We start from the raw sequence: 25457 nt of genomic DNA, 5'->3' as shown, positions 1-25457 counted from the left end.
ATATTAGTTGAATAATAATACTAGCCTTATACTAATAATGATTTAATACCTTAATGGGAAAACAAGCCAATTATCATGTTGATATCATCAAAGGAATCAGCCATTGGTGATATGTCTGACTATTGTCGATTCACAATACTATCATCTATCAGCATTCGGCACAACCCTAGTTTACATGCTGTATTCCTTTCTTGCATTTGGGGTATCTGTCTTTGATGCACTTCTTTATGATTGGTTTTAAATGGGGGTTTCTTCAACTATGGACTTTTTTTGCCCGGTTGACTCTTAAAATAAATTTAAGGACCTAGTAATTTGTATACTAAATAGTCCAACAATGTATATAGTACCTGACAACTGTTGTCTTTGACACTACCTTTTGAAAAGAACCTTTATCGGTGGTAAAACTGCTGATTGTGGTGGAAATAATTCCACAAATGAGGGCCAGTCGTACGTTTTGAAAAAAGTATACAAATATAAAAGTTCCAGTGGTTAAAGAAACAGCCAAAATATGAAGTTGGACAGATACGATTTACACAAGACAACAAAAACTGCAGGAATATAGTGGCTGAGTAAACCGGTTCTGAGTAATAGATCTATACAAGAAGACTAATGCATGCCTGCTGTAATACTTATCATCAAAATAAAAGCATCTAAAATCACAACAGCTCACTGTGCTCAATACTACATTACTGATCAAGCTGAACTGTTACTGAACTCCTCTGTGGTTTGGGCAGGCAATCAGCCAGTGCTATTGGGAAACTCATATTCCAAAAGATAATGACTTTAGTATGTTGAAGAGAGAAGGCACTCCATCCAACAATAACAAGGGCATCAAATTACATGTTTGTTAGCAGATCAGCAGATTTTCTTACTATATCCGACACCATCGGCAAACAAAATGTAAAATGTTAGGCCTGTGTTGCTGTAAAGAAAATGACATTACGCTGAGTGTGGGAAAGATGTGTTCAGGCTTCTAGTTTGTAATCTAAATTAAGAAGACACACTTTGAAGGGCTGCAGGGCTGTTATGTGTTAGTGTCACTCAGACACACGCACGCACGTGCACATACCGGTAACCACATAAGTTTAATAAGATCCACGGTGTTGCTGCAGCCCTGGGCAGAGAGCTTGTTGGGGGCTGAGTGATGATGTACAAGAGACAATAGATGTGTGCAGAATCAGCTACTTCCATCCTTAAGGGCTTTACACCACACACATGTGTTTTGGCTCAAACAAAAACATACTGAACAGCTCAGTTTGGGCCTGCACACCTGGTCACTTCATGCGTTTCTACTATTCATATAGTTACATGATTTGTTAAAACAGTTCCATTTACACTTGGCTACATAAATGTGTTTCAGAAAAAACGAATACAGATCTGATCTTTTAATTCCCGCACTATATGCAAATTTAACAGAGTTCACGTCAATGAAAGCAACAGATATGCGCTGCGTTTTATTTATCGTCAGCTAATTTCAAGATCAAAGAACGCAATAGGCCTGAATCAGCTTAGTCAGACGACTTTGAATGAAAATGATTGTGTGTTGAGCATCTGCGACTTTCAGTTTCTTTCCTAATGCATTTACAATTCCCAGTTTCGTCTGAAGTGGTTGAGTGATCGGATTTAAATCCGTCTCGAAAGAGTTTCGGAGGGCATTTACACCTGGTCTTTTCACGATCGGATAGCTATCCAATCAGAAAAAACGCATGTGACCAGGTGTAAACAGGCCTATTTAAAACATTGTATCTATGCACATAGTAGCATGAATATTGTTATAGTTATTCAGCAAGGATGCCTTAAATTGATCAAAAGTCGTTTATCATAATACAAAATTCTATTTCAAATAATTGCTGTTCTTTTGAACTGTATATTCATCAAAATATCCTGACAATGTACCACAGTTTCCGCAAAAATATTAAGCAGCAAAAAACTGCTTTCAACATTGATATTAATAAGAAATGTTTCTTGAGCTGCATATTAAAATGATTTCTGATGGATCATGTGAAACTGAAGACTGGAGTAACGATGCTGAATTCGGATTTGCCATCACAGGAATAAAGTACATTTTAAAATATATTAAAATAGAAAGAGTAATTTTTAAATGGTAAAAAATATTTCAAAATATGAGTTTTTAATGTATTTTTTGTCAAATAACTGCAACCATACGAGACTTCTTTTAATAAAATCTCAGTGACACTTTCTCAATCCAGTAGACACTCCCTCCTCAGTACACTCAGACCATTCATGACGCAAATAAAAAACAGCTCCTTTGGAAATTTTCATGAAATTGACGTCAGAACCGGAGCACTTTATACTGCCTGTGTTTACATACCTACATACGCCTCTGCAGTATTTAGTAACCTCCCTGTCCTGATAAACAACATACAGTTTCACATGATTTATAGAAGTCTTATAGCCTAGTTAAAGTAGCAGTGAGAAAAGCATTAAAACCTTGTTTAATTCTAATTCCCTGTTCACACAAGAACACGCACAGTTATAATGGAGCTTGTGTAGTCTTGCAACAGTCTTCATTTATCTGTCTGTCTATTTTCTAACTGTTTATTAACAGAAGTACAGACTAATGATATTTAATTAACCATGTTTCATTTAGTGATTCCTAAAGTTTCAAGAACTGTTTGTTCTTCAATAAAATATATTGGTTATTGAGGTGGGAAAAAGAAATGTATGAAATATGATTTCTACAGAGCCCCTAAAGGGACATGGTGATGAAAAAAATATATAAATATGAGAGAAGGGATGAAAAAGTGTTCTTGCGCAAATGTTTGCGTTCCCCCAAGAAACTTTTTTCCACAACCAAGTCCCTTTAGGGGCTCTGTAGATTTCAATTTCAATCTTGATTTTATATATTTTTTTTACATTTTCATTTAGATTAAAGTTAGAAGTTTTAATATATTAAGAATGAATTAATTTAAATACTCAAGTTATCCTACGGCCCCATTGGAAGCTTACTGAGGAAAACCCAGTCCACTAGTTGAGAACCACTTCAATTAGTTCTTTACTGCATTACAATATAATGCATGAATCTACAAACCAGCCATGAAGGACACTCAGCCCTTAAATCAGCATTACCCTAGTGTTTGTCTCAACCACAGAAAGTCCATCTAATATCCTGACGGACTGCAGCCACTCTAAATGGATTAGCACATAAACTGTTGCACATCCCACTAATCTTGTTATCTTTTTCCCTCCCCCACCATCCCTGCCTCAGTGCCTCCTTTCTCTTTGCGTCGTTTCTCTCAGGCCTTTACCCAGATGTACATATAAGAAGAGCATGTGATGGATGGGACAGAGTGTGTGGGGACATTCTCTGCATTTCTGATATAATACAAAAGGATACAAAACTTCCAACCAAGTTTTAAAATCCATTTAGTGCTGGATAAAGCTTACTTTACTAAGAAAAGAGCTGTTGATTTACATAGAGATGACAAAAAATTGACATATTGTTCAATCACGCTGTCAACCTGCCTGCCAACAGCATGTTAATGAACAGCTAAATGCTGCACCAAATGGGTTTTAAAATGGGGTTGTTGTTGCTTCTGTATTTCATTACACAAACATATTTGATGTGTCTTGATGCACAATGTCATATATCATCAAAATGGAGGAAATATAGACACATGCTCTGGTCCATTCAGATACCCATGTGGAGGGATCATGGTAATCAGTGTATTTGACAACAGAAAACTGCATTTGCAACCCATTAAATTTATATAATGTGGCATATATGCCCGAGTGAAAGAGAATATTGAGCTGGAAATAATGTAGGGCAAGAGCTGATTTTATCCATTGGGATTTGACTGGAGCCCGCAGAGGTGAAATACTGTATGTTATGCAATGAAATAAGGCATAATGTACAGTCATATAAATTACAAAATAAACCCTGTGTGTTTACTATAATGACTGGCTGACTGTATTAGCTCACTTACACTGCTACTTGAGACAGATCTTGCAGTTATGCAAGAAATCAGCTGAATAGGACAATTGTCATTTATAGAGTTTAGCAGTTATTATAGAAAAGCATTTCAGAATGACCAATCAGAACAAAATATTTCAGACCAGCATGTAGTATTAATTCAAACTTAAGTCAGTGACATTTTGGTGAAATTTCACAAGCAAAAAAAAGGTCCATTGTCCATGACTGAGTGAAGCATTGCTCACACAGAACATACCTTCAAACCAAGCAGCTTTCTGTTGGTCAACATGGCGAATTTGAACATTTTAACAACTTGAACATGGGTGAAATATGTGTGAACTTCATTCAATCATGGAACACTCCAGAATTGGTGAACTTTTTTTGAGGGGATTATGAAAAGAAGCTATATTTTTAATAATATATATATATATTTTTCATTTGAATAATTGTTTCTTCCTAGTTTTTTGCTATCCGTTATGTGCAGTAGGGTTTATGTTGTTAAATTATTTATTACAGTATTTTAGTATCGTGTTAAGATGATGGAGTTTTGTATTTGTGTGTACGACACTGAGCACAGTGAGTCTATATATTAGTATTTACCTCTTGTGGAAAAGCTACTTGATAAACTTTGATTCATCATGCGTCTCTTTCTGTTGTAGTTCTGGTGGTTGTCATATGTAAAAGGTACAAAACAGATTGTAGTAGAAGTGTGGTCTTGCTAATTCAGCAGAAAAGTGCTATTGGATTTAATGGTTTACATTATTTATTGACTTTTTTTTGTAAATTAGTTTTAAATTGTACATTTTACAGGTTGTTCTGAAATTTTTAATTTACATACTGTACTTTAACTGAACTATTTAGGCAACCACAGGACAGTGCAGTGATGACCATGTGACCTGTTCTTTTTTTCTCTGCAGCTGTGAAAGCTCTTCCCTGAACCCTCTTAAGCTCAAACACACTTCAGTAGTGCTGCTCCAGCCTTTTACTCTCCACCCTCAGGTATTACTCAGGATGAGGAGGACTGAAATTTGTCATAAGAAAAGTCACTCACAGAGGACACAAGTGGAAAAATGTAACCTGTGGAACAGAACAGAGAACAGAGTGCCTTCAGAGGGACTGGCTTTGTTCTGTCGTATGATGGAGAGAAACACTACAAAGCACGGAAGATGAAAATCCATAGGCAACGCAACAGCAAGAGCAAACTAAGCCTGCTTACAGGGATAGTTCACCCAAAAATAAAAATTCTGTCATCATTTACTCACCCTCAAGTTGTTCCAACCCAGTATGAATTTCTTTGTTCTGCCGAACACAAAAGGAAGATATTTGGAAGGATATTTGTAACCAAGCAGATCTCACCCCCCATTGCCTACCATAGTAGTAAAAAAAATACCATGGAAGTCACTGGGGACCAGCAACTGTTTGGTTACCAGTATTCTTCAAAATAACTTTCAACAGAAGAAAAAAACGTATATGGGTTTAAAACAACTTGAAAGAGTAAATGATGCCAATTTTCATTTTTGTGGGAACTATCCCTTTAATGTTAATAAAACAACAAAAAACAAAGAGGGAAAAAAAAAAAAAAAAAAAAAAAAAAAAAAAAAATCACACACTGCTCTTGACTGAGAACTTTAATAGTAGATTTAATAAGTCTATGTAGTGTTTTATTTTTATATTTGTAAATTTAATTTCTTTCTTGAATGCTACTGTTAAATACCTACTGTAGCTGAAAAAAATAAAGCACGGTTTATTTCATTTGTATTTCATTTTTTCTTATTTTTTAATAAAGAAAATAAAGATTTTTTTCTTCGCCACTTTGGCCTAAATGTCTGGCATTCTTTTTTATTTGATATTTTGTTACCTAGTAAGGGTTTGTTTTTAAAATAGGGACATTAGTTTGGCTGTACTGCTTAGTCACTTGCAAAATAGTAAAAACAACATGAAAAAGAATCATGATAAAATCTTGAATCGTGATTTTCCTGAAAAAAAAAAAACGTGATATAGTATTTTTGCCATATCGCCCACCCCTAATTGGGAGTTGAGTGGAAAAAGGCCATACCGCATGTGAGTTTGCTAAAACAATGTCATTATACTAGCTATTTAACCAATAGTCAATATTATCCTATAGCCAGTGTGGCCTAAGTGATGTCAGATGATAAAGTTATTACATTTTAAACAAACATTTATATTTGGAATAACATGCACCAATAAATCATTTCATTTTAGACCAGAAATGTGCATTAAGAAATTAAAAACGGTTAAAGTAGATTGGATGTTGCACCAGATGCCAGACTGAAAACTGATGAGAGCTTAAAAACTGAAGTTTATCATTTTAAACCAGGAAGCCTCTAGCTGCTTTAGACTGGAAATTAGATTTCGCTACTTTCTAATGATGATGAATACTGAATGTTAAACAGAGCAACAGGAAGCTATTTAAACAAAGTTGCAGAACCGACACAAGCACTTTTGAGAATCACTGGGACAAGGGTATACAGCAACACAAGGGGTTATCAGTGCGTGTGTGTGTGTGTGTGTGTGTGTGTTAGAGAGTGTCTTTTAGAGGACAGTCACATGCTTTCAACACATAGTTTTTAACAAGGACAGAGTGCAGAGGTCAAGACCCAAAGGAATACGCAAAGTTCACATGTTCCTTCTGTCGCATACACAATAAATGAGAAACAGGGAGAGAGTTGCTGCTGTTTGGAGCCAAGATCAGCTCGCCTAAGGACACTAACCAACCCTCTTTATTTCCTCCTCAACAGCTCATTTACTATAACCTAAACCTTCATCCTTAAAAATGTTAGAAATAATAATAATACGATAATGGCCTTATTTATAAATATCTTTAAAATGTATTTTTTTTCCAAATAAATGCTCAGCAATTCTTTGTATAATTACACACACACAAACGTAAGGAATAATTGACGACGGGCCGTTGAATTATTAGAAAAATAAAGCACACCCAAGTTACACCGGTTACCACACCTCAAAACATTGTTCAAATGATGCATTTAAAGACGTTTGTCAGCTTTTAATTTGGTCATAATTTGACTCATTTCTTACGCATCTCATCCCAAGCCTCCGTTGCTAATTCCAAAACGTCGTTTTAGAGCTAGTAATGGCACTGATAGCAGTCTAATGCAGTTATAGAGAGACAGATTAAGCATGTGAATTACCTCAGTCCGTCCGTCTCTACCAGCGTCTACTAATAGCGGAACTACGTTTATCTGCACCTTGTGAGAAACGTCATGTAGCTTTTAAGTTGCTAAACTATTTTACTGATAAAATCTTCAGAGCAGCGCTGAAAACACACAAGTACCAGGTATGTGTGTGCGTTTGAGTGGGAGACAGAGAGAGCACGAGAAAGATATGTGAATTCCATAATAACTAATAAATGTATAATACATAATAAAATTAATTTTGTGGCAAAAAACTTGTGGTTTTTATCCTATTCTTTACTATTATTTGCTTGGTCAGTGTCGTTGTGGGTTTTGCAGTTGTTGTCTATAAGGACCTTTGAAATAACTGAAATCATTTTGTGAACTAATATGGAACTGTAATGTGGTCAAGACCTGCCAAGAACTACTTTAGCCGTGCATTTCCCTGAAAATAATTGCACACCTTAGAACGTCCGTCAACCAATCAGAATCAAGTATTCAACAGCCCAGTGATTTATGAGTGTGTACACAAAATTGCTGAACACTTATTTTAAAAAACAAACATTTTAAAAGACATTTATAAATAAATAACATAATGTGAACAATTATTCGTTTAATGCTAGCAATTATACACAAAACTGGCCAATTAAAAGGGAAATGCACGCAAGCAGATTTTAAAATCAAAATCTGATCTTTTGCTAAAAAATGTGTTACTCCCAGTCCCATCATTAAGCCAGACTGATGGCATCAGTTTTCACATTCAGAGTGAATCCATGAGTTTGGCATCTCCAAATCAATCGCACTGAGATCATGTTTGAATTCATCACCACTAGGCATGTTTAAATGAATGAAGCTAAACATAAAAACCCTATGAATGAGGGAATAAGGAATGCAGACAGAGAAAATGTGACAGTCACTGTGTTGATCATATGACATGTGGGTGAATTGTTTTGGGAGAGAGAGAGAGAGAGAGAGAGAGAGAGAGAGAGAGAGAGAGAGAGAGAGAGAGAGAGAGAGAGAGAGAGAGAGAGAGAGAGAGAGAGAGAGAGAGAGAGAGAGAGAGAGTCATGAGCAAGACCAAAGGGAAAGGTAGGGGTTTGGAATGGCTGGGATACAAATGCAGTACTCAGACCCTACAAACAATGAATGAGCCACTTCATCTTTCCTCCTCTCCTAGTTAGCTCATGTGCCGGGAAACCAAGCAAGCAATGGCATTCATTAATTGCAGGACATGATGGAAATCCTCAGTCTTTTCTAATAAGTTGAGACACAAGAGAGTCACGGTGCCTAAAAACATTTCTACTCATGCAACATACAAAGGATGTGTAAAACTTATGAGAAAAGGGGCATGTAGAAAAATCGGTAAGATATTTAACAAAAAAATAAGACGGATCATAAAAATGTGATATTGTTTTTAATGTTCTGCCCTGAAGAAGCTTCATAACAGATATTCCACAAAACAAAATATTATGATTCTAAAATCTCAAAATTTCCATTCAATTATTCTGTTTGAAAGCTTGGTTATTGATATTATGTGTTGTCTCCTTCAACGGTAATCTGGCCAGCGTTAATATTGATGTAAACCAGTCACATTTTTTTTTGCAAAACCACAAAAAATCAGAGTTGGTCTAAAACATATGGAACCACGTTGCATTTGTAGCGTAAACTACAACACTAAAACACTTATCCATACTTATGTGTCCCAGAAGAAGACCGCCATATATATATATATATATATATATATATATATATATATATATATGCTACATACCGTATATGCAACTTTCCGTTACATGTCATGTTACATGTCAAACAGTTGCTGCACTGCTCACACAAAAATGGAGTGGTGCAGGGGCGACGTATTTTTGTAGGCCAAAACCTGGAAATGAGTTAGCATTTTAACACTTCCGGTTCCATTTTCCTGAAGTGGTTTTTGGTTAAATGTTTGAAACAGCTACAGTCTGTGTCATACTTATAAGGAAAACAAACTTTCAAGGTAAACCTTATTTTCTGCAATAATCCAAAAGCCATTAAAAAAATCCTATTGGGTTTTTGACGAGGGAACCAGGGTGATGCTAACTTTTGGGCTGGCCTACAAAAATACATCATCCCTGCACCACTCTAAGAACCAAGTTAAAATAACTATAAACTATATGTCTTGTGAAATAATTGTAAATATCGGTTTTGTCAAATAGCTTCATCAGGGCAGAACTAAAAAAAAATTGATAATCCATCATATCAAAAAAGATACACATCTTGTAGATTCTGCAAGCGGTATGAGCAGAATTCTGTATTTATATAAGCAAAAACCACCATAAAATAAACAGATCAATGATGAAATATGAGAGAGTGGAAAATCCTCAAATAGCTGTAAATCTGATGAGTAATCACATTAAAACACACACACACACAAATGTCCATCTGTAAAACACCTAGTCAGAGCCACTGCACAAACATCTACAAAAATGATAGCACTGTTATTATGTTGTCTGTGGCATGTTTGACTAACGTGAGCACAAATAATCCAATCCCATTCCTCCAGAGGGAAAGAGATTAAGGGGGAATGAGATTCAGAGAGAAAGCGATCTAAAACCATGAACAAAATCACATAAACATTACTACATTACTGCATTACTGGTTCACTTGAGGTGTGGTAATCTGGTGCCGTGAAAATGGAGCCATCAATAAGGGACAAACACTAGCTAAAGAACATTTACATTGAAACACATTTAAAGTTAATGCAAAATTTAACAATGTTCATTTTCAGATTGAGCCTATCTTGTTCATTTTTGTTGGGCGTATGCAGTTCAATAATAATACAGTTATTATACTAAATAATAATACTAAAGATTTTTTCTAGTCGACTACTAGTTGTTTAGTTAAGCCTTTAGCGGACTAATTGCCCGTTTATGATATTATTTTTAATTACTTAAATTAGTGATGCACCGATGTGAAAATTGTGGCCGATACCGATAACCGATATTAATATTGCTGTTATGGCCGATACCGATATTTACCGATAAAACACATAGCGAGGATTAGAGCTGCATGATATTGAAAAAAAAAGACATTGCGATATTTTATTTTTCTGTGATATATATTGCTATATAAAAAACAATTTCACCAGATGACTTGAATAGCTCTATTTGGAAAGAATGAATCATTCTAGAATGACTGGGGTGGTTTTGTCATGGAGTAAATCCGCATAGAAACTAATATTAGAATGTTAACTAATGTAGTTAACTAGACTTTAATAAATGAAACCTTAATGTAAAGTGTTTCCGATTTATGTCTCTTGAGTTCAGTGTTGGACAGATCAGTTGTTTTAACCATTCATTAAAGTGAATCGGTTCAGATGAGTCATTAGTTCGCGAATCGGACGTGTCATTAACGGACCACGGCACACGTTTGTGTGATTAAACCGGCAGTTTAGGACATCGCACAAGATTTGTCTCAACACAGAAAACATTAAATCACTAGATAGATTTTTTTTTTTATTATTGAAAGTGTGGTTTATGTCATCTGAATGTGTGGAAAGCTTTTCAGAGAACATAAGGCATCGTTATTTTAGCACAATTCACAACCAGTGGTAGTTCAGAAGAAAAAAAAACGTCGGTCTTCCGACCTTTTACCATCGTGTATTCTCAAAGATATTCAGTCAACTCAATTCATTAATATGCGCGAGGGAGGGAGAGAAAGACAGTTTGAAGACGACGAGAGTGCGTGCGCGCGCGCGCGACCAACCGGGGCTTTCACTCTCTCTGCTCGTTCTCTCAGTTAAACAAGCGCAGCAGTCAGTCATCTACATCACTCATCTACATTACCAGCCTAAAAGGACTTTGACATTACTCACCGGTCAAATAAGGCTTTGGCGGGACAAAAATACGCCTTAGTAAGGCTGACAGAAAACAGCGCGCAAGTTCCAGTCTTCTTGCGCGTGATGTTTAAACTGACAGGACTTGCGCTCATACATGCGCTCGTGCAAAAACAAACATCCCCGCCCCGCCCCCACACTCACATCTACACACACTCAAATACACAGGAATGATTATCGGCCTGTTCACATCAGCCCTATTTTGACATCGGAACCGATGTGTAAAAAATTGACCATATCGGCCGATATTATATCGGCACAATTTATCAATTCACGATATATCGGCACGATATATCGGGAACAGAAAAAGAGACCGTCTAAACACTTTCATATTTATTAATAAACTAGTGTTTTCCAAGTTGATGACGCTAAATCTCATCTCCACAGAATAGTCTATAGAGAGAAATGCATGTTAAGTTAGACGTCGTTGTACTGTCTTATTTAGCTTCCACACTTCACACAAACACTTTGTGTCTGATTAGAACGTACATTTATCTCGGTTAACATACTGTTAGAGCGAGCGGCCATGTAAAGTGGCAAACGTTAAGCTAATACCAATTAGGGTTGCATGGTATACCGGTACTGGGAAAATATCTGTATATATTTCATTTACGATATCATGATTTTGCTTATTTCGGTTCTTGATACGCTGCTGTTCTGAACGCTAGGTGGCATTGTACTACCCACACTAATGCAAAACTGGCAAATGTGACAACATTGAGGAACAATCTCACTCAACGCAAACATTTCCTGATTGTCATTATGACAGCTTTTTTATTTGTGGAATAGTTAATTACTTAAAAAGTTAAAACTATGATGATACCAGTTTGCAGTATATCATCTAAACATGATATAAAGTTGCCAAATTTATCACATATATCACATATATATATATATATATATATATATATATATATGACATATATCAAGTATATTAGTAAAGTTGACATTGGCTATAAATTGCTAAATTAATTTTTACACGTGTATGAATATGAAGCGAACAAATGGCACCTGCAGAATGACCCTTCCTTAAGTATTTTAAAGGTCCCCTGACATGAAATTTTCACTTTCTGAGGTTTTTTAACATTAATATGAGTTCCCCTAGCCTGTATATGGTCCCCCAGTGGCTAGAAATTTCAATCGGTGTAAACCGAGCTTTGGCTATCTTTCTCTGCCTTTGAGAAAATGAAAGCTCAGACGAGCTGATCTTGAATCTCCTCCGTATGACGTCATACGGAGGAAAGGTAACCTCCCCTTTCTCTGCTTTGCCCGCCCAGAGAATTTGGCTTGCCCATGAGAAAATGAGCTAGGAAGTACGAACGCGCTAGCGCGATTTGAGTTTTTCCTCGAGAGATATCATGGCTTGCAAACGAGCGAAGCATGGCAGTTGATCAGTGTTCAGATGTACAAATGAACACAAAAGTATTTTTTAGTTTCTTCATCCGAGCCTCCGAAGAAACAATGGGTTAAATTTATTTTCTCTGGAAGTGCGCCGACACCACATCCCAAAGTTTTGTATGGTCCAAACATTTCACCGACGACTGTTTCCTCAACTTGGGCAAACACAGAGCTGGCCTCGATGAACGTCTGAAAATAAATCGATCGAGCTACCAAGCAACAGTTTCTGATGTGTAGCCTATTGTTCAAGTTCAGACAGGTAATCTTTCTCTCAAAATCGTTCAATACTGTTATGCATAAGTCAAGCCAGTGACTAAAATATCAACTTCACATCGTTTCTTTTAGTAGTATGAAAATAATCTTATTTATATTGTGAACAAATTATACAGAAAGCGATCAAAGAACAATCTTTCCACACAGCGCGAGTTTATCTGGACAACTCGTTATGAAATCAATGACGCACGTTACACTGCACAACGAAGCTCTTACTGTATGTACATCATCGTGTTTGCATTGGTGAAAGCAAGAGAGAGTGCAGAAACTAGGGCTGTATTCAACCAAAGAAAATCTTGGTCAACTGAAGTCCTGACATTTTCGACTAAAAATCGACTAAAATCGACTAAAAATGACGTTAGAAAAAAAAAAGTTAAATTATTTAGCTGCGCACAGTACTTGGTAGCCTTGTTGTCCGCCTAAAAGAATTATAAATAAACATAAAAAAACTAGTAGGCTATTTGCAGTATATTAAATCGTTTTTGACCGAATTATTTTGCACTGAAATGAGTCTGACACACGAGTCTGTCGGCTCTGACAGCGTTGCATCACGTGTACCTGCGCAATATCATAGCATATGATTTCCGAAGATAGTACTATGTTGTCAACTAGTGATATCATCACAAGAACTGTTGAGGAATATGCAACATAATTTAGACAATTATTTTTGTCATATGTTATAACTGTCAGGCACTATCATTTCAGCCGCTCTGTGCATGTCCTCGCACAGGCTGAACATAGGAGAGATCAGCTTCGCGGCTGAGACACGAATAGACTATAAACTTAAAGCTTTTACTCTTAATAAACACACTTTAATAAAAAAAAGAATATTTATTAAACAAACCAGATCAAGAGCAGAAACGAAATAAAGTGCATAACTGAAAAATAAAGCATCTTAGGCACAAAACTAACACAAACAGTCGGCACAGCGCAATTGCGCATTATAGGCTCCAAACAAAAAATAAAAAAGTTAGGTTATCACACTAAAACATTGAAATATGCAAATTCTGATTTGTTCATATAGCCTATTCAAAACAGACAGGGCAAGCTAACGCAGACAAGTGAGCTTACCACTTTTAGATGATATGTCATGTTTGTCGTCGAGGTGTGGTTGCTTGCACACTTTGCATTTGACCTTTTTCCCGTTATCAATTTTAACAAAATGCTGCCACACTGTCGATTTCTTTGTTGTTGACATGTTAGAAGAGGACTGACTATTAAACGCTCTCACAATTAAATAAATAATATTCAGCATCAAACCTTATATAGCCTACTTATCGTTCTCTCTTGGGTTGGGCTAATCCAAAAAAGGTGAAAACAAGGGGGGTGTTCTGAAGACAGACTGTTACCTGTGAAACAAGGGTACTCTGAAAACACCCCCATTAGCAGTTAGTGCTTTCCACCTGATGAAATGAGTGCGCCTCAGCGCGGCAAACCCCTTTTTTACAGTCTATGGGCAAAATGAACGCGGGGAAAAAAACGACCAATCAGAATTTTGGTCGAACCAGAACGTATCGACCAATTAATCGACTAATCGACTAGGACAATACAGCCCTAGCAGAAACTGCGTTGCAATGAAAAGATCTTCATTCTCGCGATCAACAGACTGTTGCTCTGCTTGCTCAATGCTCATCACGGCAACATTTTATGTGATGGGAATAGATCCAAATACTTAAACTTCTCACGATTCGTTAATCTCGATAGCTGTAATAGTAAAAACGTATAATAGCTGTAGTAAAAGTATTCGAGAGAGTTTCACATGTAATATGTAGCTATTTCATATGCAAGCATGTCAGCCAATCACAGCAGTGGCTGGTTCCACTGAATCCCAAAGCAGACACGCCCCTTCAAACAGAGCGTTCAAATCAGAGGCTAAAATCAGGCTAGGAAAATTGCCTTTTATTTCTAAATTATGACTATTTTTTATCTAAAAAACATACTAACATTATAAGGGCAACCCAGGAAACATTATAAAATAATAAAATAACCCCATGTCAGGGGACCTTTAATACAATGTTCCAATAATGGAACCAAATGTTTTAAAAACCAGTCTATTTTCCAGTTCTCAATTACCAACCCTACAGAGAAAGAATGTAGCACACATTATTTTATACCTACATATCACCTGACATTGAGTGAGTGAGTGTGAGTGTGTGTGAGATAGGTTAAAAAAAAGGGAGGCAAATAACACCTTCCAGAAATGACATTCAAGTTCAAGTGACAGCTATCGAGAACTGCAGCCGTTGGCACCGGAAAAATGGGGCGCATGAGGTGGTGAAACTGAAAAATGTCAAGGGCTGGAAATGTTCAAGGACTCAACGACAATGGCAGCGTTCTCCAGCCTAATATGGAGGAAGAATGGCAGAGAATGCCACAGTGATAAGTGTATAATGGTGACTCAATGAGGACTTGTCTGAAACGCTGATAACAGAATGATCTGGAATGATCTTGGAGCCAGAGCAGGGAATTATGCAACGAGCATCACTCTGAACAAGACAATGGTTATTAATGAGAACATTCTGGTTCCTTACATGCTGAAACTCTTGCTCTCAAAGTCTCAGAGTTCATTGTCTTTCTATTGTAAAACTCTTTTTCTCTCTCAGAACAGAAGCGTGCTTAACACGGCCCCCTCGCTCACCTCTCGACAGGGCACGCGTGGGCTCCTCCCGAAGCTAAACAATCCAGCCCAAACAGAAGCACAAGCAATAAGAGTATGTGATGAGCGTTAGAGTCTTCTCCGTGAGCTCCATTAGAAAACTGCGCCCCTCCTCACTGCTCCTCTTAGGTTTATCAAGCTGGCCCGCTATTTTTGGCCCATTGTGCTTTCCACACACCCTGAGGATGCAAAGCCTCTGTGGGCTCAGCGGAGGAGAAGAAAAGAAAATAGGAGGTATAAGCCAACGGTGCAATTTTAACCTCTGGAACTAGAACAGGAGAGCAAGTGGAATGATGTAAGGTGCAATCTAATTACTAATTTGATTTAGCTGTCACTTTTATCCAAAGTAACTTCCAGCGAACATATTAAAGGGCCCCCTGGAGCAACCTGGGGTTAAGTGCTTTGATCAAAGGCATAATGAAGAGTCACAGATCAACACTTATGGGCTCTGAAGCTAGAACCTTTCAGTTAAGCCAAGATCTTTTACCGTGCCACAGTAAACTACAGAAGCCTTAGCCATTAATTAAAAATAATGTTAATCAAAACAAAAATACAGAAAAAAACAGTAACATTGTTAAATATTACATTTTTTAAAATGCAATTTATTCCTGTGATGGCAAAGCTGAATTTTCTTTCACTAAGCCAGTCTTCAGTGCCACATGATCTTTCAGAAATCATTAGGGGTGGGGGGAAAAAATCGATTCTTAGATGCATCGCGATGCGGACGATTCTGAATCGATTCACAAATGTCAAAAATCGATTTTCAAAAAAAAAAAAATATATATATATATATACACTCACCGGCAACTTTATTAGGTACCCCATGCTAGTAACGGGTTGGACCCCCTTTTGCCTTCAGAACTGCCTCAATTCTTCGTGGCATAGATTCAACAAGGTGCTGGAAGCATTCCTCAGGGAGTTTGGTCCATATTGACATGATGGCATCACACAGTTGCCGCAGATTTGTCGGCTGCACATCCATGATGCGAATCTCCCGTTCCACCACATCCCAAAGATGCTCTATTGGGTTGAGATCTGGTGACTGTGGAGGCCATTTTAGTACAGTGAACTCATTGTCATGTTCAAGAAACCAATTTGAAATGATTAGAGCTTTGTGACATGGTGGAAGTAGCCATCAGAAGATGGGTACATGGTGGCCATAAAGGGATGGACATGGTCAGAAACAATGCTCAGGTAGGCCGTGGCATTTAAACGATGCCCAATTGGCACTAAGGGGCCTAAAGTGTGCCAGGAAAACATCCCCCACACCATAACACCACCACCACCAGCCTGCACAGTGGTAACAAGGCATGATGGTTCCATGTTCTCATTCTGTTTACGCCAAATTCTGACTCTAACATCTGAATGTCTCAACAGAAATCGAGACTCATCAGACCAGGCAACATTTTTCCAGTCTTCAACTGTTCAATTTTGGTGAGCTCTTGCAAATTGTAGCCTCTTTTTCCTATTTGTAGTGGAGATGAGTGGTACCCGGTGGAATCTTCTGCTGTTGTAGCCCATCCGCCTCAAGGTTGTGCGTGTTGTGGCTTCACAAATGCTTTGCTGCATACCTCGGTTGTAACGAGTGGTTATTTCAGTCACTGTTGCCCTTCTATCAGCTCGAACCAGTCTGGCCATTCTCCTCTGACCTCTGGCATCAACAAGGCATTTCCGCCCACAGAACTGCCGCTCACTGGATGTTTTTTCTTTTTCGGACCATTCTCTGTAAACCCTAGAGATGGTTGTGCGTGAAAATCCCAGTAGATTAGCAGTTTCTGAAATACTCAGACCAGCCCTTCTGGCACCAACAATCATGCCACGTTCAAAGTCACTCAAATCACCTTTCTTCCCCATACTGATGCTCGGTTTGAACTGCAGGAGATTGTCTTGACCATGTCTACATGCCTAAATGCACTGAGTTGCCGCCATGTGATTGGCTGCTTAGAAATTAAGTGTTAACGAGCAGTTGGACAGGTGTACCTAATAAAGTGGCCGGTGAGTGTATATATATATATATATATATATATATATTTTTTTTTTTAGAAAATCGATTTCCAAATGTCAAAAATCGATTTAAAAAAAAAAATATATATATATATATATATATATATATATATATATATATATATATATATATATAACGTAATATTGACGGAACGCAAAAGACGGAACTCTGAAGCGCGGAAGTGCAGAGTCGGTCCGTCTGTGGCGTGCACATAACAGAGACGCGATGGCTGAGCGCGAAATACAAACACCCTCCTCGTTAAAAGCTGACGTGTGGACATATTTTGGCTTCTATGAAGTTGAAGGGGGGAAGGAGCTGGACAAGAGCCACACTATTTGTAAGCTTTGTAGAATAAAACTAAAATATTTCGGAAACACAACAAATATGAGAAGCCATATGACACGTTTCCACCCAATGGAGGAAAAACACTCGGCTGTAACGGTCGTTGTTATATTATTAATTTACTACAAGTATGCTGCTAGTTCAGGCACACATTTATTTTCCTCTTGGTTCTTTGCAATGTTAATAAAATATATTGGACGTTAATTCTTTATGGGTCATTACTTTGTACTTTTAAAGCAAAGTATTTATAGTCACACACACACACACAAAAAGAGATTCAGATAATCGATAATCGCTTTAGCATCGAATCGCAGCCCTCTGAATCGTAATCGAATCGAATCGTGAGGTGCCTAGAGATTCCCACCCCTAGAAATCATTCTACGGTAATACGCTGTTTTGATGCTCAATTAATATTTCTTATTAATCAATGTTGAAAACAGTTGCTTAATATTTTTATGGAAACCGTAATACTTTTTCCAGGATTATTTGATGAATAGAAAGTAATAAATAAAACAGGAATTATTTAAAATACAAATCTTTATCATAACATTATAAATGTATGTACTGTTACTTTTGATCAATTTAAAGCATTCTTACTGAATACAACTATTGATTTCTTCTTTTAAAAACAAAATCTTACAGAGCCCATATGTTTGAACCATAGTGTGCATTGTTTTAACGTTACATAAAAATGAACAAAATACTTTAAAATAATGTAAGTAAATATACAGTAAGTTGTTGCAGTGGTATTGAAAGTGTTATTAAAACCATAAAGCAATGATCATTGAGTTGATTAAAGGACACAATCCCCTCCCCCTTTCGGTTTAATTTGAACAAGCTTGTCATGACACAATACATATGTGATTCAATAAACCATGATGCATCACAAGATCATATTCATAACTGACTCAGCAGTCAGCACAGCCCTATTTTACTTTCCATTTCATATAGCATTCACTGAAGTGAACAAATCAACTACTAGTTGATATATAAGATATAAGTGACAAGTATATAATATGAGAATGAGCATTGCATACCAGTAAGACACCCACAACAACTGCAAATATATTGAAGTTCTAATCAGGTTGAACTTTAAACCTTAAAGGGAATAACAGTGCAATAAGACTGAAATTACAAGATTGTAAATGTGTTGGCCCATACAAACAGCGAACACCACTCGATATCATGCAGAGCAGGCCTGACTGAGAAAAGGCAACATAGCAGCAAGTCAATAAGAGAATTATTCAGACCCGAGTGGCATCGAGCTATGCGATAATGAGTCACTACATACAGTGACATCAATGCCCTCCACGAACTTCCGAGGTGTGTACATATGTGGGAGGGTTTCATGTCAATGAATTCTGTGACCTTTCCCTCTTAAAGCTTTTTCGATCTGACTAAAATATTCATCAGCTAAAGTTATGCATCACGTTTTTTAGATTTAGCTTACATTTCAGAGATTAATCCAACAAGTTGACACACAAGTGTCTCGTTGTACCTTCAACTATAAACAGGATCTTCAACGAAAAGATTTTTAAGTTTCTTCTCCAGGACTGTGGTCTACTATACAGCCTTGAGTCAAAAGGTTAATTTTAAGGTTGATTTTATAGAAGATCCTGTTTATAGCTAGACCGTACAAAGAAGGAGGTACAAAGAGACAGATATAGCCTATAGCTAAATGTCTGTATAATGTGAATGTACTCGTTAATAAAAATGGTAGAGAGAAAAAAGACATACAGACTTGCAAATGTAATTTTGCCGAATTCAATTCACCAGAATCAAACAAACGGATTTGCAAAACAAATCTCCCAAGTACCAAAGAGCAAAAACGTCACAACACTTGCATGAAAATGGAATGAAATATCAGTGATAACGCATTGAGTTACAACATCTCGTAGCAATTACAAATGTTTTCTCATTTGTTTGTGTTCGGAATATAAATGATGCGGAATGCAAATTGGCCAACCTCTACATTTGGCTAAATCCCAAGGAGAAATCTTGCATAAAACAGAAGCGAAAATCAGATCAGATCAGAGTTTGGCAAAGATCATCAACAAGCATATAGAACTGTATGTTCTACTTTACACAATTCTAATCAATACAGGGATGGATTTAACTAGAGAATGATCGACCATCGAGCAATGAGCTGTCACAATGTGCACCAGAGCTCATTGATTTCCAACTAGAGTACTTGGGGTATTATTCTTTCAACTCAAATTTCCAACATTAAGACATGTCCAGAGTTCCCTTTAGACAATGTATGGCCAGAAAATATGAATTCCTTTAAGGTTAATGTCAACTATAGTGCAGCTAACCAGTGTTAATTTCGTTGACGAAAATAACGACGAAAATTATTCGTCAACGACATTTTTTCACAGACGAAAACGAGACGATAACTAAATAAAACCTAGTTTTGAATGACAAAGACTATGACGAAAATCTAATGACATTTTCGTCAACGAATAAAAACTAGACGAAAATGTTAGATAGTGACGATTTGGGAAGCGATCCGTCAGAACTGATGTCCTGAGCGTGTGTGATAGATGCGCACATTTGTAGGCTACTGTAACGTGATCTACCCCGCGGTCATAAAACGTTAAAAAATGTGAACGTCTGGGAGAATGAGTAGAGCAGACATATAGATCTGAATAAGAGTGACGATGCAAAAAAGAGTTCTATTCGGTGCGGTTTTCTGTGCGCACACACCTAACCCGAAGCGTGCAGTCATGCACAATACACCTACAGCGCGCGAGTAGGCTACTGAATTGAGCTGTCTTTCGTGTCTGAATGGACAAATACACACAACAGTCTGTCTAAATGTCCGTTTTAGAGAGTATTCATGTAAACTATGCTGGTTATGTCTTAAACTGTGAGTGTATCGGATGTGCATCAGTGCAATTGTATCCGCATGTCATTGGACATGATCCGACGTCTTAAAGTGACAGTGGCAATAAACATAATGCGGTCCGTGTCCTTAATTTTGATCAAGCAACAAAAGAAAAAGAGAAAAGCATTCACTGTTTGTTAATAGCTTTAATAAGGATTAATTATATTGAATTCATACAAATAAATATGTCTGCTTGAAAGAATAAAGAATGATGTGTAAGTAGTTATAAGGAATGCATATATCATTCATTGTAAAGAAGACTGTGTTGTACTTTAGGAAAAGTGGTTTTATTTAATTTTAAGATATTTTTTAAGTAACAGCAGTTAAATCTGTATCTGTATTGCATGTTCAAACTTAAAAATCATTCATATTAATAGGTTAATAGATGTTTTCTCCGGGAGTAAATGGGTTTGGAAATTTTAGAGAAATTCTAAATTAACGCATTACAATTGAACTAAACCCATTATATTTTAGTCGACTAAATCTACTGTAGATTTAGTCGACTAAAATGTTATTGTATTTCGTCGACTAAAACTAGACTAAAACTAAAACAATTCAGATGACTAAAATATGACTAAAACTAAATGCCATTTTAGTCAAAAGACTAAGACTAAAACTAAATCAAAATTTGCTGACAAAATTAACAATGCAGCTAACTGGACGTGTTCTCACAACCTGTGGTGCCCATTATCAGTTTATTGATCCCCTCTTGTGGGGTTTAAACTTATAACCTTTTGGTCACCAGCTCAGCTATTAAACCATCAAGCACCTTGTAAATTATTACCAAAGTATTCAGTAGTTTAGGCCAAAATACCATAGTTACTACAATTAATATCTGCAATAAAATGTGTGCACTCTACCACTTTCACCAAAAATGGATATTAAACAAAAAAGGTGTCTTAGTTTGTTTTAAGGAATTGCATATTAATTATACACCAGTTCTGGTCCTCTACATAGATTGGTGAGGTGGCATTCCAAGCATGTCGATATTTAAGCACTGAAGCACTGATATCATATCCATATATGGCAGAAATAGTACGAGTAGTATGCTATTCAGAATTCAGCCAAGCTGAGCAATGCTGAGGAAGTCAGTTAGTCCGGAAAAAACAGTACATGAAAAGAGCATTACCGGTATATCCGAATTCACAGTATTCATAAAACAGTATCCGAAAACTACCTGGGAGATTAAGTCAAGTCAGCTTTATTTATATAGCGCTTTATATAGATTACATATTTCAATACAGCTTTACTGTGATAACAGGAAAATTATGCATTTTAGCTGTTGTTCAGCTTAAAGACCCACTCCGATGAAAATAATGTTTTTCTAGGTGTTAACATGTTCTTGTGGCATTTTTCTGATGTTAGAGGACATATCTTGAGAAAAATAAGCTCAAAGTTGTATTTCTGAGTATTTCTACATTCAAATGGCTGTGAATCAGTAGCAGACGCTAAAATGCCGGCTAAAATAGACTGGAGTTGTGACGTAGTAACTCCACTGGGCGTCTCCACACGCGACGTCTTGGAGTGAAATAATGATCGGTGATCGGTGATAACTTTGATTAACTTCGGATAATAATAATTAACGTGTATATAATAGTATATAGTATATTTTTTAGAAAAAAATCACTTAATTTTCAAAGAATTGTATTATTATTATAGTTTTATGTATTTTTGATGTTTTTTCGTTGTTGTTTTATAAATGCTCTATGACAATTGTTAAAAAATGTTCAATCAAAACATCGCGTCTTTTTTTTTTTTTTTTTTTTTTTTTTAGTCGACTAATCGTTGCGCAGGACAAGACTTTGGTCGACTAAGGATTTCTTTGGTTGACTACAGCCCTAGTATATAATAATGTTGCCCCACCGGTATTGGGGGTGTAAGCTAGCGGGAGAGACAGAGCTCTCAGCAACGGGCAGGGGGAGGGTCGTCTCCGTGCCAACGGCTCCGCCCACAACGCAGAGGCGAATTGCTAATGAGCTACTGCCGCTCTGCTGAAGCGAAGTCCCAGAAAACGGCACAGGTTTTGTGATTTTGGCTAAAAATGGCATAATCATAATTTAAAGACCACTGGGAATGTTTAAAAATAGCTCAAAATATGATCGGAGTGGGACTTTAAGTCAGTTCAGTGTTGATTCAGTTCCATTGTAAAGATCATCAATTATTAAATTAGTTCATTTCATCTATAAAGCAGTTCTGCAACAAATGATGTCATCGTCCAGCTCAGTTCAGTTCTCATACAACAGCGTCAGACAGATCAATAATATTGTTGAATATTAAGTGTCCCCAACTAAGCAAGCCAGAGGCGACAGCGGCAAGGAACCCGAACTCCATCAGGCGACAGAATGGAGGGGAAAAAAGAAATCTTGGGAGAAACCAGGCTCAGTCAGGAGACCAGTTCTACTCTGGCCAATGAACAAACACAATGTGATTATGGTTCAGGTTGCATTACAAGTCTTATTATTGCATTACTGGTCTTAATATTGGGAGATATGAGGGTCTGTGGCTCTACTATTAAAGAAAGCGTATCGGCTAACTAAGATCAAGTGTGCCTTGATAACCAATCACATTTACAGTCTTGACGTCATTGTTTTTAGTTCAGATGTGTGTGACAGTCAATCACTGTTTGCGGATACCATAGAAATGAATGAGAAGTGCCGTAAACGGAATCATACCTGTCACGCAATTGTCTGTGACTTCTCTTATAAAACAGCATTTTTTTCGTTTGTAAAAATAAATAAATCCAAAACTAATTTATAAGAGCAAACATGTTGAAGATCAGCCGGTGGACTGTCGATTCGTTAAATAAGCCGTTTTCCAACTAAAGAGGTTTATTCAGCGTAGTGAAACCTATCCTCCATTGACATCCATTCAAAAAAAAAAGAGGGCTTTTCCCCTGCATACCAGTGTTAGCAGGCATTGTACTTTTTTTCTAACCTTGCAGGCTTGACTTCAAGTGGCTTTGATGCAACTTACGCTGTGGGTAACATGACACTGACAACAAGACCAATGTAGTACCTCCTGATTCCATTCATACTACATACATTCATTATAGAAAAATATTTTATCAGTAGCCAAGCAAGTTCTTGATCAAATGAACTACCTACTGAGACAGTATGCGATTTCAGACGCAACAAGTGTTTCTTTTATTTTGAGTGGGTTTCTCTCACTAGAGTGACAAATGAAAAAAAACAGAGGTGGAGCGGAGTGATAGCTGAATGACTTGAGTGGGTAGCAGGGAAATCTTGCTGATGACTTTTAAGACCAGATTTTAGACTCAGTGATGCTTGGGTGACACGAAGTTTGTTAGTTTCTATTGGAACTATTTTCTTTTGCCGGAGAAGTAATAAACCAACTAAAAGGCCAAATCTATTCTGCACTGTAAATTACTGGATAACAACTTTTGTATAAAACTTGCACTTGCAATTGTGCTGTAGTACTGTTAAGTTAAGAACAACCGCATTCTTGCACGTGTGGTACAGCATAACTGAATGATTCTCACAAATGAACTCACCTTTGCCATTTTGCCAAGCCGTGTACCAGGACAGACTGAGAAACGACGTGAAGAAAACAATCGCAGTGGCAACAGTTCCATGTCTGAGCCTCATCTCATTTCAGCGCCTCCCCGTGCAGCTGGTCCTCTGGTCCTCCAGATCCAGGCGTGCATAAGCGCTTCAGAGGATCATATACTGTCCTCTCCTTCCTCCTCCTCCTCCTCCTCTCGGTCGCTGCTGGAGTCACGAGGCAGCCCAGCGGAACTGATGCATTTCCAGATAAAGATGTGCAATCCTCATGCCTGCCGTTACTGGAAGAGATCATGAATAAATGAAGATTCACGGAAAGGCACAGAAATAGACGTGGAAACATATATTGTCTTGGTTTCGGTCTTCTTTTTTTCCACCGCATTGATTACAACATAGTTTAACAAATAGCTGTTTATATGCAACCATATTTCAAAGGAAATTAATCACCGATAGACATACAGAAATACTGCAGAGGAAAAAATAATATAGGGGGAGGGGTGATTGAGTAAAATAAAACATTAAATGGTTAGAAAAGGCCACATAATTAGGGGCTGTAAGATAAAGAGTTGACTACCTGTCGGAGGACCCCAAAATATGTCAGACTGGCATGATCAACAGCTCCAAGTTCAACACTTCTTACCTTTCAGCCTGTTGTTGAACAACCAACCGGTCCGGCTCGATCTCATAAAAACTATTAAGCAAAAAAAAAAAAACGAGCAGAAACACGTTTTGTAATGTTCGTTAAAATAGCCAAATTAGACGCACCGTCCTGCCAGAATCTTCAGCGGTGGTGTGATCTCTCAATCAAGCTTTGCTTGAAGACTACACCCACAGAGGGCACAGTCGCCCACCCAGCCACATGATTGGCTGGAGTCACCAGACCCCACCCATCAATGACGTTGATTGGCTGGAGCCAGCACACAGCTCCTGTCTGCCGCCACACGGCGGACTGAACCTATCGCACACTCACTCAAGTATTATTTACTTACTGATTTTTTTACTGTTACTATTTTTCTTTCTATTAAATTAAATATATTCCATTGTCAAATTACCATGTGCAAGTATTTATCCACAAGCTCACACAGCAAATTTCATATTGAACATATTTTTCAATTTAGGAGATTGAATGTTGTGTTTGTTGTATAGTAGTCAGTCATTAAATTACTTTAAATTCACATTTAGAAAATCCTTAAAAAGGAATCTAAATACTGAGTGGAAGTGGTATAATGATAATTGTATATTTAAATTTAATGTGTGTGTGTGTGTGTGTGTGTTTTTACAGTAATTAATATTATTAGGAACTTGAATACATACAATGGAATTACATTTTTCATTTTATATATTACCTTAAAAAATGTAAGAGTTACCCATACATTTTGCAAGCCATAACATTTCCTAATTTCTACTTTCCT

The 25457-nt window shown here is 37.1% G+C and overlaps 1 protein-coding gene across 1 annotated transcript in view; it reads right to left on the bottom strand.

The window, feature by feature from the left end:
- The window catches only part of mgat4a (alpha-1,3-mannosyl-glycoprotein 4-beta-N-acetylglucosaminyltransferase A), an 81319-nt gene extending 56471 nt beyond the window's left edge, over window positions 1-24848 (bottom strand). The window contains exons 1-2 of the mRNA XM_056243663.1: window positions 24686-24848; window positions 24036-24326 (exon numbers count right to left, since the gene is read on the bottom strand). Of these exons, the coding sequence (XP_056099638.1) occupies window positions 24036-24129 (94 nt within the window). The 5' untranslated portion in view covers window positions 24130-24326; window positions 24686-24848. The remainder of the gene's footprint in view (window positions 1-24035; window positions 24327-24685) is intronic.
- Between the last annotated feature and the right edge of the window lie 609 nt (window positions 24849-25457).

The sequence above is a fragment of the Rhinichthys klamathensis genome, unplaced genomic scaffold, assembly GCF_029890125.1.
Source record: "Rhinichthys klamathensis goyatoka isolate OS25496 unplaced genomic scaffold, OSU_Roscu_1.1 h1tg000825l_1, whole genome shotgun sequence".
In the NCBI taxonomy this organism is placed as follows: Eukaryota; Metazoa; Chordata; class Actinopteri; order Cypriniformes; family Leuciscidae; genus Rhinichthys; species Rhinichthys klamathensis.
This window is presented reverse-complemented; position numbering and strand designations above follow the sequence as displayed.